At 34.7% G+C, this 16,540-nt stretch overlaps 1 protein-coding gene and 2 pseudogenes across 1 annotated transcript in view; all 3 read right to left on the reverse strand.

The window, feature by feature from the left end:
• Nucleotides 1–1,377: 1,377 nt before the first annotated feature.
• Nucleotides 1,378–16,540, reverse strand: part of KDM5A (lysine demethylase 5A) — a 75,760-nt gene continuing 60,597 nt past the window's right edge. Inside the window, exons 26-28 of the mRNA XM_039869173.1 lie at nt 15,179–15,399; nt 13,152–13,562; nt 1,378–5,791 (exon numbers count right to left, since the gene is read on the reverse strand). Coding sequence (XP_039725107.1) covers nt 5,585–5,791; nt 13,152–13,562; nt 15,179–15,399 — 839 coding nt within the window. The 3' untranslated portion in view covers nt 1,378–5,584. The remainder of the gene's footprint in view (nt 5,792–13,151; nt 13,563–15,178; nt 15,400–16,540) is intronic.
• LOC120607483 (uncharacterized) lies at nt 10,406–10,524 on the reverse strand (annotated as a pseudogene).
• On the reverse strand, nt 15,647–15,765 carry LOC120607595 (uncharacterized; annotated as a pseudogene).

Consider the following 16,540-nt stretch of genomic DNA (forward strand, 5'->3'; position numbering starts at 1 on the left):
TCACCTAAGGTTATACATAGAACTAAAACTTGGATTGATTCTTAAATGCAGTGTTCTTTATCTTTTGTAACCCTCAAGTCCTCATCTGGACTTCTGAAGTTTTGTTTGGTTTTAACTACAGGAAATTCTGATTTCATCTCTATATCCCTGGCTACTTACCAGTGTTGCTTAACGTAAGCTGCACCAGCCAGAACCACCAAGCCATTCTCAAAGCTGCCTTTTTTTCCCATTAACAAGATACATAACATAGCACCAAAGACAAGGTTAGGGGAAATCCTTGCCTAGTAATTTACTATATGGAAGCATTAAATTCCAAAATCACTCTATAACTTACATAATATAGTATGTGACTATATTCTTTGTATTGTTGTTCTCTACTTGTATCATGTGTACTTCCCAATTACTAGCTAAGCTTTCCATGAAGAAATTCTGGATCTTCAATTTATTGGTATCAACTACAGGCGTCTTTGTTGGCAAGAAAATTCTTTTCCAAATTAAAAGATAATCAGATTTTTTTTCTCTTTCCCAATCTTTCTATCCAAAACATAAATAGCCACACACTTCGTGTCTGAGACCAATTTCACTGCAAGCAAACCTTAACATTTTCAGTAATGGCGGTATGACCTGGTAATCCTGACAATGAGAAAAAAGTGCTATTTACTTCTCTGGAGTAAGTTAGTTTGAACTAGTTTTAAACATTAGGAGGCTAAAGGAAAGTACAGGTGACCCTTGAATGTGGTTAGGGGCACTAACCTCCTGCAGCTGAAAATCCACATACAACTTTTGATTCTCCAAGTACTAATGGTCTACTATTGACTGGAAGCCTTAATGATAATACAAAGTTGATTAACACATATTTTGTTATATGTATTATATATCATATTCTTACAATAAAGCTAGAGAAAATAAAATATTAAGAAAATCGTAAGGAAAATACACTTACTTATTGAAAAAAATCTGAGTGGGCCTGTGCAGTTAAACCAGTGTTGTACAAGGGTCAACTTTATTTCTTCATTTTCTCTATTATTGGTTTGCTGCAAAGGAATAAATTTCTCAAGAATCAAAGGTAGAGAAAGGTCTGTTGGTCATCACTGGATTCTTGCTGAAAATAGGTGAAACCTTCAGGAATCACTTTTTCCACTTCACTTTCGATAACACTATTCTCAGCAATCACACTACTGATCAAATTATTTAAGACCAGTTTCTTTATTTTATAGAGAGCAAATGCACTATCGGAAACTGCTTTGGTACAGGTTAGAAGTGGCTCTCATATACTTGCAAGTTTTCCTCAGGATTATTATCACCAAAATCTATCTTTACTTGGTTACCACTTGGAGTTGCCACCAATGTAAATGATGGAGTAGGGGGAAACCTGAGCACACACAAAAATGTTTTTTATTTTTTAGAAGTAATGCAAATAACCGTATCTAATATTCTTTCAGAAAACAAAAAGAATGCAAAACATGCTCAAATAACAAGAAATCAGGTTATACTTTTCATAAGGCACCATCAAAACCCCTGGTAAATTAGAATCCATATTATAGTGTCTCACTAACAGGTAAATAAATATGTAAGGGAATAATCAAAAGAGGGTCTTGAGATTTATAAGACATTCCTGTTTAGACATCCTGGAAAATTGCAAAATTAAGAATAAGCAGGATACATCTTTAAAAACCCATCCTAACCTTTCCCAGTACACATCATTCATTGCATAGTGGTGACTGGATATGATCCAAGGCGAGAAAAGACTACAATTCCAAAATAAGTTAACATCCATTCTTTCCTTTTCATGCTGTAAATACCAGCTGATACCCACAGAAGTTACGATATGCTTCAATTCAAATGGTGGTGGGCGGGGGGAGGTGGCAAATCAATTGCCTACTTTTTAAACTTATTTATACTTAAGGACCTACTGCAAAAGCAACTTTCTACACACCTGTTCATATGCAAATCTTTATTGAACCTGGTTATCCTGGGACTTTAACAACTTAATTTCTCCACAGTTTATGATTTTCAAATCTCATTCCAAACTGTCACTTTCTCCTTTAAAAAATGGATAATCCCACACTTTAAAAGAAGAGCTTTCTCAATTTTTCCTTTTATCCTCCTATTTTAAGTACTGGCTGATGTTCACACAAATGACTATAGAATTAAAATATTGACAAGCAGGGAGTTTCTTTTACGTGCACCGAATTTCACCTAGAATCTAAAAATTAAGAAAAACAATTTCTTGGATACTTGCTAAAGACAAAAGCACGGAAGAACAGAAGTGAGCAAAGGTAGTAAAATTGTTCTAATCTTACAAGTCTGTTAGCCTTTGCAAGTGTTTTAAAGTACACTGCGTGCAATCATAGATTTAATGTTTGCCTTTTCAATTATTCAAAGTATGTTTTACAGTAATCTATAATTTTATTGAGGCACAAATTTGAATCATGCAAAGCTGATTTGCAGCAACTTAGCAAGGGAGTCTAACATCTACGTCTCAACATGGCTTTGCTGAAGTAACTGAGAAAGTGAAATTAACATCTTTGAGAGGAAAATGCCCGTTCCTCTCCCAAGGAAGCTACTATCAGTGCTTTAGTTGTACTTGTAAACTTGAGGGTTTGCATAGTTCCAGTGACCTACCCTTTGAGACTCAAAGACCTACCATTTTTTTTTCATTTTTCTTTCTATAAACTTTGCCAAAATAGTTCATAATGAAAGTGGTACAAAATATTTTGAAACAACATATAAGTTAAAAGACCAAGGTGAAGAATTGCAACTTTGAGGAGAGGAAGGGTAAAAAAACATTTAAAATCAGCTTTTAACATAAAATGTTACAATACTGAAGAACAGAGAAGCTGTAAATAGTAATTTCCTCTAACTGAAAACAATGTTTTATATTAGAACATCAGCATTTCTTTAAATAGATGAATCTTAGTCCATTAATTCCAAAATTATAGATTTGTATGTTAATTTTTCTTTTCTAATTTCTCACACCTGTTCTTCTCAGCCTTCGTCTAAATCTACAGTCAAGAGTCAGACCAAATCTTTTCTCTGTGACTGTCCAATAAATACAGAAATATCACAGTATCAATTAAATTACATATATAAGTTTCAAAATGTCAGAAGAAAAACAGGAAACTATTATATATGGTTGGAGACTGCCCTGCATTTTTCTCTCAGGTCTCTAGAAGGCAAAGGCCGTATTAAGAACATAAAGTATTCTCTATACAACCACTTATAACCATTTACCATACTCTACAAGCAAAGCACCTTAGCCATCTTTCTCAGCATTCTCATGCCCCTACACCGATTGTTGAGTAGCTACTGGGTGACTAGAAAGGAAAAATAGAATATTTTTTAATGTATTCCAGACAGCCATCACTTAAAACTGCATTCAATTTTTAACCCACATGTATTTGAAGATTTTTACAGAGAGACCAAAAGGCAAAAATTATTGTGCTTTCTTCCATAACATCAATCAAATGAAATTCTTAAGTAATAATATCTTTAGTTTGGCAAAATGAAAATTTATGAAATTAAGTTAGCTTGCAATATCCATTGAAATTTTAAATCATACACACACCTGACATGAGATTCTCAAGACACACGCACAAGCAAGACTTACGAACCTCTAAACAAGTCAAAACACTCAAAATTTTATATAATATTAAGGGAAGAGTGACAAAAAATAGTAGAAACCATAGAGAAAGCACTTACAGAACTGGATTTTATAGAAAACTTTTTTTTTTAAGTAAGAGGCCTTTTGAGTTAAATCTCATACCCACTCGAACTGTAACTGGACAGTACATTTCACTTCTAGTTACTAGAAGACATTTCTTTAAAACAAACTAGGGCAAAATGGGAAGAGGAAACAAACTATTCTTTAGGTCCACTCTGCTCCCCTCCTTTAAAAAACTGATAAAGTCAAACCACAGGTTTTTAAACAAAATTAAAGGAACACAAGATAGTGAAGACAATACATTATTTTTAGTTTAAGGTTTTTTCTTATTTCCTTAAAAAAAATTAGTCCCCCTCTAAAAAGAGTTTCCATACAGGTTACCTAACATCTTCCCAAGAATAGAGAACACAACAGGAAGGAAGAGGACACAGCACCATAGTTTCAAACATTTGCATACAAAAACAAACAAAAAAACCAGCCATCACAGACATAGTAAGACCAAATTTCCCAACAGACAGGGACAAGTCCCAACACACAAAGAAAATATAATTATTTATTTAAACAAAAACAAAATGGAAGATCTGGTCAGGCTAGGATGGAGAAGTGCTAATTCCTTGTACTACAAGGAAGGAATGGGATTTCTTTATTAAAAAGCAAAAAAGAGTAAGCAAGCCCCCAAATGGATTTCTGATGCTGAAACTCTGTCATATGCTGCTGGTAACAGTAAATATATATATTTGTATATTCATATATGTATATTAAAAAAGGAAAAATAATCTATTTATAGAACAGTCAGTAGTCAGAGACATTTAGAAAAAAGTAAAAACAAGTCCTTTTTTCTTCTTTTAAAAATGCATTTACTAAAACAATTTCATCACCCAAAGTCCTACGACCCCACATCCTCTGATGAAGCCATGGTGTTATTCAATCACATCTGCTGTGGGCCACAATCAGAAACCGCCAATATTGGAAACAGCAGACATGGCGTCAGGGCTGCAAGGCAAAAAGCTGTTATTTGCTGGTCTTGCTCATGGCCATGCCTGAAGCCTGGTGGTATCTGATCTTGTGAATGAAGGTTTCCCCAGAAAGCATGCATCTTTGTGGCTCAGTAAAATGTTGACTTGTCTTCTTGTCTTTTGCAGAAGTCTGGATCCATGTACCTGCTCTTCTCTAAAATGCAGACCCAAGACAGCAAGACTTCTCTAAGCCAAAAAAGGCTCCCTGCCTTGAAATAAGAAAAGCTCTTCTTCCCAGAATCTATTTAGTCAGATTTCTGAACTAGACAGACAACATCCTCCTCCTCAGGAAAATAAGGTGATCTGCCTCTCATTTGGGATTTTCTTCTTGGTACAAATAAGCACAAGTAGCTGAGATCTATAGACTGCGCTATCCCATGACTTCCTACAGGAGTTAACTTCGGCCCTCTCCCTCTACTAGTTGTATCTGGAGGGCATTAAATGCCAACTAATAGTGGGGGGAAAGTGGTACTCTGACTCCTCTGTAACTATCCTAACGATATACAAGTAATCAGCACCTCCACATGGTGCTGCCCCTAGCCTGTAAACCTCTAGCTAATATCAACTGGCCATAAGCCACATCCTATAGTGCCTTGCTCGCACACCAATGTATTAATGCCAACCAGCCACCCTGGAACTCAATCAAATGTCTGGCCTTAATGTAGCAAACCATACTCAGAGGAAACATGAATTGAAATATTGGCTTCTGTACCAAAGAAGACACCCTCTGCACAGATGTGCTGATAGAGAATGTAGGTCACACAGTCCACACAAAGAGGACTTTTTCAGAAGGCCCATTCGTCTTTGGAAGCAACATTGTGAGAGGATCAAAACCACTCAATTTGATAACTAAGGTCTCAATGTGGTCCATTTTCCCCCATATCTCAAACTAATCCAGCATCTGCTAACTGGTTTCCTTAAGATCCTCCATTGGTAGTTTGTAGCTCATTATGAAGGAAGGAGCTGGTGCTTGACCTGGGCTATCTGGCCCCTGCTTCTTTGCACAGTTTATACAGATGTAATCTTCATTTTCAGCCATTTCTGGAGATACACCCACACAAACTTGATGAAACCACTCATCACAGCCACCATCACACTGCACCCAGTCTACCTGTAGGAGACAAGATTGGGAAATGTTTAAATTACATAATCATTAAGCCTAAAATAAAAGCAAACCAAAGAGCTTTCTTGGCTTAAACTATAGCAAACAATCGAGATGGCCAGAGATAGACAATGACTTCTTATGGGGTTCTTTTTTAAAGAAACAAACTGGAAAGTTAACACCCCAAAACTATATTTTACCACAATATGTCCACAAAATTAGGCCTCTTAGCTACTTCATTACCTCATAAATACCTGGGGCTCCTTGTGAGGCAGAAACATGTTTGAGAAAAACTTGACAAAAAAGAACTAAAATATAGCAGCCAAGTAGTTTCAGCTAATATTAACAATTTCTAGGCTCTAAGACAATGCAATTATCAATCAAGAAAGAAAGAGTACAACAATGTGAAGGCAATCCTGTGTATTAGCTTTATTTCAAAGAGATAAGCCAAAGTACTAAGAGCATTAAATACCTTTTTAGAAAAGCAGTCACATAGGCCACTTTTAAAACTAATATTTTTTATTCTTCTCTTCTTCCGTTACAAATACAACTCCCTATAAAAAGTTAGCAAATATCAGAGGTCAAATCTTACAAATTAACCAATTAAAACAGTCAAAGACACAGGTCAACAGATCACTATGAGGTTTAAAATTAAAGTATGGATAACTGATAGGCCAGTGGCAGATGCCAGGCAAACTCTGACCCTTCAGAGAATACTGTGATTATAGGAGGCTAGAAACAGACTGTCATTTGGAGACTTTAAGCCTTGTGCCTGGAGTTAAAAAATAAGGTGATTTTTGGCTTTTATATTTGGCGGTTCATTGTGGTAGTTATTAAAGCTGATGTCATGGCAGATGAGAACCTTTAAAAAGGCTACTCTCTCTCTCTCTCCAATACAAAAGTTAATCATTTTACTGGCAACATAGGAAGCCACTTAAAACAATAAGCTTTGCCAGATATTAGAGCAAAGTAAAGAGTATGAAGGGATAAAGTAAGTACCTCAGTAAAGCTTATGAGAAAGAACAGATGAAGGAGGTTTTGGCTAGATAAATGAATTTCAGGGAAAGTGAGTAGTTTTCAAAATTAGTTCCCATGTACTATAAAAAAATTATCATGTTAGTAATTTTAAGGTTATTATAAAGGGTAGGAGAAATCATTTGTCAAAATAATCTTTCTGCTTTCATTGTTCCTATTCTAGAGTTCTAGAGCTTAAGAAAGTATGTTGTATACTATAAAGATTACTGAATTCAGTCAGAAGTTCTGAGTTCTGATGTGTATTATTTGAGGCAAGTCACTTAAACTCATTAAGGCTCAATTTCCTTATCTGTAAAATGGAGATAACATCTTGTTTAATTATTTAGGGGATCAAATGAAATAATGTATGGCAAAACACCTAGTTACTGCCTGGGATATTGGAGGCACTTTTTTTTTTATCAGAGTTTCATGGCTCTACTTATTATCCTTCTTCACACAAAACATTTTGCACTTTGATATAACTGCTAAAACTGTAGGAGAGACCCATCCCAAACCTCCAGACTCAGAATATCTTGGGGGTACAAACCACAAGCCTACATTTTTAATCAGCCCCCAAATAATTCTTATATAATCTAAATTTTCTTTGTTTAATTCTTAAATTTTTTTGGTTTTTCTTATATATTCTAAATTTAAACATCACTGGCACCTTGTGATGTTGCTTTCTGTATATTCAGAGCAACTTAACAATTTCTTCCTAAAATGAATTTTTTTTCCTGTAATTGTTTATATAATATTTAACTTCAGAAGTCTGCAGTAAAGAAAATAATTGATTAAATGTTCCTATTGTGGCAAACTATACTAGAGAAAGAAAAAGGACATAATTACTTCTGTGCAACAAAATGAAGGTACCACAAGCAAGTGAAGATTTATAAAGTGCTAATTTCATAGTAGGTAAACTCAGGATAAGTGTTTTGGCTATTTGGAGCTGGTAAAGGGAATTGGGAAGATAAATTGTGTTTCTTTGGGTTGCCCAGATTTGAGATATTATCCTGTTTACGATACCATTCCTAAACCAAGATAACTCTACTCCTACTTCTAATCCTCTTAATCCCGTTCAGCCTCCGTTCATGCTAATCCATAGGATAAGAAAATTACCAATTAATCAGTATTTGCTGCCAAGAAAAGTGGTCTCATATTCTTTAAAACCCAGTTCTGCACTATACTTACTGGCTTCCAGTTTCCCCAAATTAAATCTACCAGTCTCAAATAAGAAAGATAACATTTTCCCTTTTGTGATTTTGGCTAGAGGTCCATTCCTAGGCCTAGCTCTCCAACCATTCCAAAAGAGTATATAACTTTTCTTGAGATATTCATTGGTACACAAGATTCTATCTCAGTCTACAGATTATATAACAATTTACCCTGATAATCTAGCAGAGGAAAAATAGCACTTCTCTTACTAATACCTTCTTATCATGTTCACCTATTAATAATCAAAGTCCAGTTGTTTGAAGAGGACTACAGCATAAAGCAAACTAAAATTTGGAATATCAACTGAATCCTCAGAAGATTTTGACACATGGGCAACAGACTCCATAGCAGCCTGAAAAGTAAAGAACACTGAATTGGCTAACTTTATATTAAGTTCTAATAGTCATTTCCCCTTTCATTATTTCTGTGAGATGTACTTATCATCACAAAAATAATTTTAAAAATTTATAATTATGAGCTGTTCAAATATTAACTGGTAAGAGACTTAACATTATAGTACAAATAGATTACTGGGTGTGGATTTGGGGAAATGTGTGTTTAAAAGAGAAAAACATATTAAATAGAGAAAATAATGTTAAGTTTGACATTCTTTGTTTTGCTGTATGGTTTCCCATTTACACTTATGAAAAGATATTTGGCATAATATACTTCGTTCATTTCTTAGAGAATATTACTGCACTGGGAAGAAAGCAAGCCTGGTGATTTATTGATATTCTTAGTTTAGTTACCCAAATGAGCTTTTGTTATTTTGGCATTCAATCTCTTTTGTACCAAGGTTCCTTGGAAAAGTCAGATCTGAAAAATTAAAACAATTTGCTTAATGAAGTACAACATAACATATGTTCAGAATCCTTGTGGATTTTTGGTGCTCTTAGTATTAAGTGACCAACATTCCCAGTCTGCCAAAGATTGACAGGTTTCCCAAGACACAGAATTGCAGTGCTAAAACTAGGAAAATTACAGGCAAGTTAGAATAGTTGGTTACCGTATCTCAACATCACCACAGTTTGTGTGTGTACCTGTGTGCTGCACTCATTTAATCAATCCAACCTTTGATTATCTGTGCTAAAAGGAGATATGAACTGACAAAGCCAATGATAATGCAAATAGTTTGGCTGAGACAGCACCTCATGAAAATCTTTTTAAATCAGAGTGGCTGACGAATAGTGAGAGACAGAAGTTTATCAACTTAATCTCCATTTATGGTGTCAGACTCCTTATGGAAGTAGTAATGCGTAAGGAAAAGCCCACAAGAAAAGGGTAAAAAGGGTAAAGGGAAAAGCCTATTTTCATAAATAAGATGATTAAATGTCAATATACCAAAAAAGTTACTTAAATATTTGCTTGAAAGAATATGCTCCTTGGCCAACCCCAGGGCTCCTCCCCAGCCCTTCTCCCAGTTCACAGCATGAGCTGGAGGAGGAACAACTTTTGCCCTAGTGCCTTTTTCACCTGCCCCCAGGGAACTCCCCAAACTCCCCTACCTTTGATTAGAATCTGTATTGTGAATAGTGGGTGTGGGGATGAGGGGAGGTCAGCCAGTGCCTTGACCACCAGCACTACCCTTTCCCTCCACTCAGAGCCAAAAGGAGGTGTATGTCCATCATGAAAGAAAGGGATTAGCATTACCTCCCTGACACCCTCCCCCTGACCAGACCAGCTACATGGGCAGAGGCAGAGCTGGGAAGATCCATCCTAACCTATGCCAGGCCTGCCCAAGGGAGACCCTGACATACAGGCTGCCCGCATCGGAGTGCTGAAACAGGCCCTTCCCTGGGGACCACACACGCCTCTCCAGAAAGCCCTGCATCAATAAAGTTCTGTCTAGTGTAGAAAAAAAAAAAGAAAGAATATGGTCCTTCAAGTTAAACTGTTTTACTTTTAGTATCAATAAGATTGAATGAAAGGGGAATAGTTCAAGGAGAAAAAGATTCTGAATCTTAAAACTAATTTTTAAAAAATAGTTCATTATTATTTTTAAAATTAATTTCACCTTGGAGTTAATTTGACAATGATAGGAGAGATCATTTTTTAAAAAATATTTTACATTATTCTGATAATATTTTTCCTTTCTCTTTTTAAAACATCTTGAAATTGAGGCTAGGTAATCCTTCAAAGTTTTCTCAATCTACACATTTTGGGGAAAAAGCAATAGTAATTATTGGTTAGAAAAATGGTAAAAGTACCTTTACCTAAATATGAACGAACCCTAGAAATTATTTTTTTGTGGTATGATATTTTAAAGAACACAGATTTCCCTAAAAAACATTCTTTTCTTGTTATCATTTTGTTCTGAAGATGTATGCCATGTACTGATCTGGTTTGCTTAGGGAGACATATCTCAAATTGAGGAGGTGTAAAATTTTTTTTTTTTTTTGCCTACAGAACCTGGTCTTCCTAGGTGGTCTCCCATCCAAGTACTAACCAGGCCCTACGCTACTTAGCTTCCGAGACCAGACGAGATCAGGCACATTCAGGGTGGCATGGCTGTAAATGTAAAATTCTCTACAAAGCTTTTAACCCATTTCCCGTTTGCTCCGAGAATACTGAGAATACTCGAGAATACTGAGAATACTCGCTGGTGGCACCTGAGGCTATAGCGTTCACCTGGAGATAATTCGCAGATTACAGTCCTAACCTTATGCTCAGTTTGCCACAAAATATCTTGCTTATTATTTTTGCATCGCTCTAGTATAGCGATTGTCTTTGGAAACAAATGACATCATTCTATTTATAGTATTCTATTTTTAGTAGTGGTATTTCCATTTACAAAATACAATAATTCTTGATCAATGAAAATGTCAAATCCTAGAACAGCTTTGTGCTGTTCCATTCTTTGAAATTTACCAAATGAAAAAATTATTAAATACTGTTCATCTATATATTTCTGTTACATTAAGATTAGAGACAAGTTGTTTAGAAATAACTCCAAGAGCAGTTTTTATATTTTCACACTGAAAAGCAGTCAGATTTGCTTCAGCTTCAAATGTGTTTATGTAAAATTAACGCTAGCATGCACTTTTTCTTTCTAAGCAGGAAATGAGTTAAAGAAATGTTTAACTTTTCTGAAATAACTTGTTTCAAATTAAACACATTATAAAAATACAACACTTACTTTCTTTTATATAAGCTAATGACAGGTTAAGGCACACATTGCTCACCTCTGCATGTGTCTTAACAGTTTAATAAAATAGACATTTTCTCTGAATACTCAGTTAAATCTTTTGCTCCATCGAAATGTAGATAACTTTCTAAATTTTTTAAAAAATAACCTATAATGTTAGGACCAAATCTCAGGGCTCATCTAAAAATAACAATTACATCTTAACGCTTACATTTTTGGTTAACAAGTGCTTTCATATAGATTATCTCACCTATTCTCATATCTCTGAGAGTAAGCAAGGCATAGGTAAACAATTTTACAGCAGATGAGAGAAATGCTTATAGTGTTTATATGCTACAGAAAGATAATAGGGATAATAAATGAACTAAACCATATTTAAAATGCTAATAGAGAAAGAAGAGATTCTTAAGTGAAAGGAAGAAAAAAAGAAAAGGTAAAGATTCATGATGGTTTATATAAACAATGTAAGAAGGATAATAAGAAACCTTGAAAAAGAAACATATTTTGCTGACAGTCCTGAAACAGCCATGAAATTAAAGAAAAGAGACAGCTCTGCCAACACTGAGCTGCTAATACTTCAGTACCCATAAATAGTTAATCTTTCATCGGCCTCCTTAATAAACAAATTTAGATGATAATACAAAATGAAAGATACAAATTTAATACACATATATATAGTGTATCTACTAAAATGCTTTTAAATGTTTATAATATACATAAATGCTTAAGAAATTAATAAAGAAACAAAAGTGAACGAATAAGATAATATAAAATAACTATAGAAAAAAGAATGGAAGAAAACAAAAATATTACAGCTATTGTCCTCGAAAGGTTAGACTATGGGATATATATTTTACTACATATTCATTTTTCCAAAAGTGAATGAAAAATCTTTAATAAGTATAATTTAAATGTGTTATTAGAACGTGTTTTTGTACTTACATCTTAATTACTGGTGGGGTAGGGATATTCATGGAGAGAACCTAGTCTGTGAGCCACATAACCAGGGTTCTAATTTGGTTTTGCCACTAATTAGCTGTGACTTTAGTCACATCATTTATCTTCACTGAGTCCTGGTTTGACCATTTGTAAAATGAAGAGCCCTCACAAGGTGACCTCTTCAAGCTCTAACAAGTATTTGACTGAAGAGGGAATTAAAGGAATAATGATACGATTATATTTATTTTGTTTACATATTCAAACTGAGGAGCTATTAAACTTCTAAATACCAAGTGGTATAATAAGCATAATAAAATTAAATCTATGCATTTACTAACAATCTTGATGGGAACCATAATAGATACCTCTAGTCATTTAATAAACTGACATTTTTCATAAAGTCCATCCCTCTTTCTCAGAATGTCAATATTACCTACAGAATGGCCATTATATATATTTACTATACTTAAAATTTAGGGCTAAAAAATTTAATATAATACCTTTAAAGGTCTTCCTTATTTTTTATAAGAGATTTGAAAAAATCATATTCCACTTAGGAGAGTGGACATAAGGCCTGAATATGGATAAGACACAGACCAAAAGGAAAGATGTAACCCCTTAGTTTTAGGTTGTTAGAACAAATATTAATCCAATTTGCCAGAGCTCTTAGAATACTGGCCCAGGAATTTTTTCAGGCCACTGTGGCTAACTAACAAGGTATTTAGTTCTGAGTCACCCTACAGGGAAGGCACACACTATTTTGAAACCAGTTATGCTAACTGCATATACAATGCACTGCTGCCCAGTGTTATCACATAGCTTCTCTCTGCTCTTGCCTTATTATGTTCACTAAGTATGATTTTTAAAACACATCTCTACTAAGAACACTAACCCAACAGCCTCATAATTTGAAACAGTTTATAGAAACTGTTGAAGACACATTATGTTGGAACCCCACAAACCCTGAGGTCAAAAACAGACTATCATTTATCAAACACATGTCTCCACGACTGTTGCTTTTTATCCTCTCACACTTAACTACACCTAGTTAGAACTCACCTTGTCCTTGCAGGGCCTTTGGCAGTTTTGTGCAGCACACACGGCATTCTCATCATCAGAGTCCTCTGCCCCTGACCAGTCATATTTTGAGGGGATGTCCAGCACTTTTTTCTCTCTTTTCTTCTCAGTATTCTCTCTGACAAGTTCAACTTTGGCTGCAGCAGCCTTTTCCTTCTTTTTCTTTCTTTCTTCTTCTTTTGCTAGTTTCTTGGCCAGTTTGTTGAGCTCCTTTGATTTTTCTGTGCTTAATTTTAATTTCTTCTTTTTAGGTTTATCCATTTTCTTCAACTCCTTGGACTTTTGTTTTCCTTCTCCAAAAAGTTGTTCTACTTTTTCTAGCTTCCGTTTCCGTTTCTTCTCTGAAGAGTCCTTTCCTTTTATTTTTAATGGTTTCTCTTCCATGCTGTCATCCTTCAAAAATATAATTAGAAACAATTTTAAAGCAAGATATTTTTTTAAAAGTTTTGTTCTCTTATATGAGATATCTTGAATATAGATACAGACAAATACATAAACAGAGAATAAGTATAGAAGAGGTTACTAGGAACTGGGGGATGGAGGAAATGGGATTTATTGTTCAATGGGTACAGAGTTTATGTTTAGGATGTTTAAAAAGTTCTGGAAATGGATAGCTGTGATCAATGCATAACACTGTGAATGTAATTAACAAAACTGAACTGCATACTTAAAAAGAGTTAAAATGGTAAATTTTGTATTGTGTACACTATACCACAATAAATATTCTAAAGATACTTAAAAGACATTTTAAGAAGCAAATATAATATTCAATGAATATAAATCAACAGTAGAAAATAAGTGCAAGCTCTAAATGAAACAGCTCACTTATTTTTAGCTTGCACAGGGAAAAGAGGAAAAAGTTCATTGTTAGCATGTTAACATAGTCTGTAAGCACTTCTAATTGAGATGAAAGCATACACAGAAAGCTAAATGTACACTAAATTATGTAACAACTTTTTTGGACTTCATTTACCACTACTGAAGTTCTTTATTAACTCAATTAATAAATTATTGGTGGTTATGAAGTTATTAAAAATGTTACCAAAACATAAAAACTTGTATTCATTCTCATTAGAGGGTGTGTAGTGACTTTGGCAAGGGCTAGAAAATAGCTGATGAAACAATGCAAAAAAATTTATCATTTTTCTTTTCACTTAATATTATTACTATTTTGTGCCAATATAATAAACATTAAAAAGTTTAATAGTAAATGTATATCTAGTAACAGAAAAAACATGGGGGAGATAAAAAGAAATACTGAAAAACATAAGCATGATAATAATTTAGAAAGTAACACCTGAGAATTCATTTTTCCACAGATCTGAGACTAGAGGATCTTTGACAGGAACCTAAGAATCTGCAGAATCCAAAAAAACACTGCATTATAAATGTCTAAGTCTATCATATCTTGAACAAGATATTTAAGCTCTCAATATTCTGTATTTCTGCTTTTACTAGATGTGTGACCTTAGGCAAGTTTCTACCTCTCTGAAACTTAATTTCTTCATATGCAAAAGAGCTAAATACTTGTCTCGTCTATTCTTTTCCCTCTCCCCTTGAGGATTATGGTGAGGATCAAATGAGATCAGAGATAGAAAAACGTTGCAAAAATTATAAACTGCTACACAAGTGTAATATAAGAATGTGGACTCTCCTTCTCCACTTCTATTTAACCATTTCCTTGGGAAGCTTCTTTCTCAACCACTGTATTTTCCCCTGCCTAACTTTTGGGTCTTTCCAACGTGGGAATGTGAGCTAAGGAAGTTGTTCAAAACTGGTGGTTTTCATTATTCCTCTTTTTATTTAGCAGAAATGGCCTTTTTTCCTCCAAATTAAATATCACATAAAAACTCAATAAAGAAAACCATAAAGCAAAACTACTTTGACTTAATGGGAAAGTAAGATAGCCAGAATATATTCACTCAGCCATCCCCCCTTGCCAACATCTGGGAACTTGGGCATTCTAAATAGTTTTACAACAAATGTTTAAGTAAGCTTTAAATCCATACCTCCATGATATGTAGAAATTTGTCTTCAGAGGGTGGGTGTGTGGCCTGCAAAATCCGCCATATGTGTTGAGTCTCATCCAGAGATACTTCTAAGAGATCTCCAACCATCATAAGTTCTTCCAGCTGAGCTTTCGCTCCAGGTGACAACTCCAACACTGGAGGTTCCAAACTTCGGGGCACCAAAGGGCTCTTCCGAGGTTGTTTCCTTGGAGTACTAGAACCTTTCCAAAAACATATATGACAAAACAAAAAAATGAAAACTATGGGGAAAAATGTAATGTTTTCAAAGTAAAAATTTAGGGGAATGGTTCCTCCTCCTCCAATACTTACTTAGATATCTAGAGTCAATGCATCAGTATGAAAGTGAAAATTAAATTATTTTTATTTTTTAGGCAAGGCAACCCTTGGTTGACCTCACAAATTGCAAGGACCTTGTCAGTTTACAATCCCTTATGTTTTAATTTTTTATGCCTAAAGCACCTGGTCTTCCTAAGTGGTCTCCCATCCAAGTACTAACCGGGCCCAACCTTGCTTAGCTTCCAAGATCAGATGGGATTGGGCTTGTTCAGGAAAATAAAATTAGAAACAAATACAGAACAAAAAGATCTAGATTTCTAATGCCCACTCTAAAAAACTGGTTTAGATAAAAATTTGGTTCCTTATTGATACTTTATCCTTAAATATCCTTATTGATTCTTTATGTCTGGAGGGGACAGGGATAGGAAAAAATATCTTAACCCATGTTCTCTCCTTTTCAGAAGATGCCAAAAGATTAAGCATATATAGCTGTCCTATATAAGCAGTTATTTTTCTAATGAACAAACACCTCAATTGACCTCTGAACAAGACAGGTCTGAACTGCCCAGGTCTGGGCCCACTTACATGTGGATAACTATGTGGGTCCACTTAAAGGCAGATTTTTAAAATCCATGTATAAGGAGACCTATACAATTCAAACCATCCTTAAGGGTCAGCTGTATTTTTGATCCAAGTTTGGAATCTGTGTATGCAGAGGGATGACTTAAGTTATATGTGAATTTTTGACCTCATGATGAGTAGGCACCCCTAAGCCCTGCATTCTTTCAAGGGTCAACTGTAATATGCTATCCCATAAAATTCTGAAATTTACTATGAATAGATAAATGCCTTCCATTTCCTAGAGGTGTGACCTAAAGCAGTGTGACTTTTCAGTGTGGAAAAAAAAGTGAACAGAGAGGAATTACCTACCAAGGAAAATAAGAATTTTCTAACAAAGCTTTCCAGAACCAGAATGAATATTCTTTAAAAAGCAACAAGTTCCTCCACAACTGAAAATGAACAAATAGAGGCTAAATGACTACTTATCAGAGACTTTATAAAAAT

Source organism: Pteropus medius, unplaced genomic scaffold (assembly GCF_902729225.1).
Source record: "Pteropus medius unplaced genomic scaffold, Ma_sr-lr_union100, whole genome shotgun sequence".
In the NCBI taxonomy this organism is placed as follows: domain Eukaryota; kingdom Metazoa; phylum Chordata; class Mammalia; order Chiroptera; family Pteropodidae; genus Pteropus; species Pteropus medius.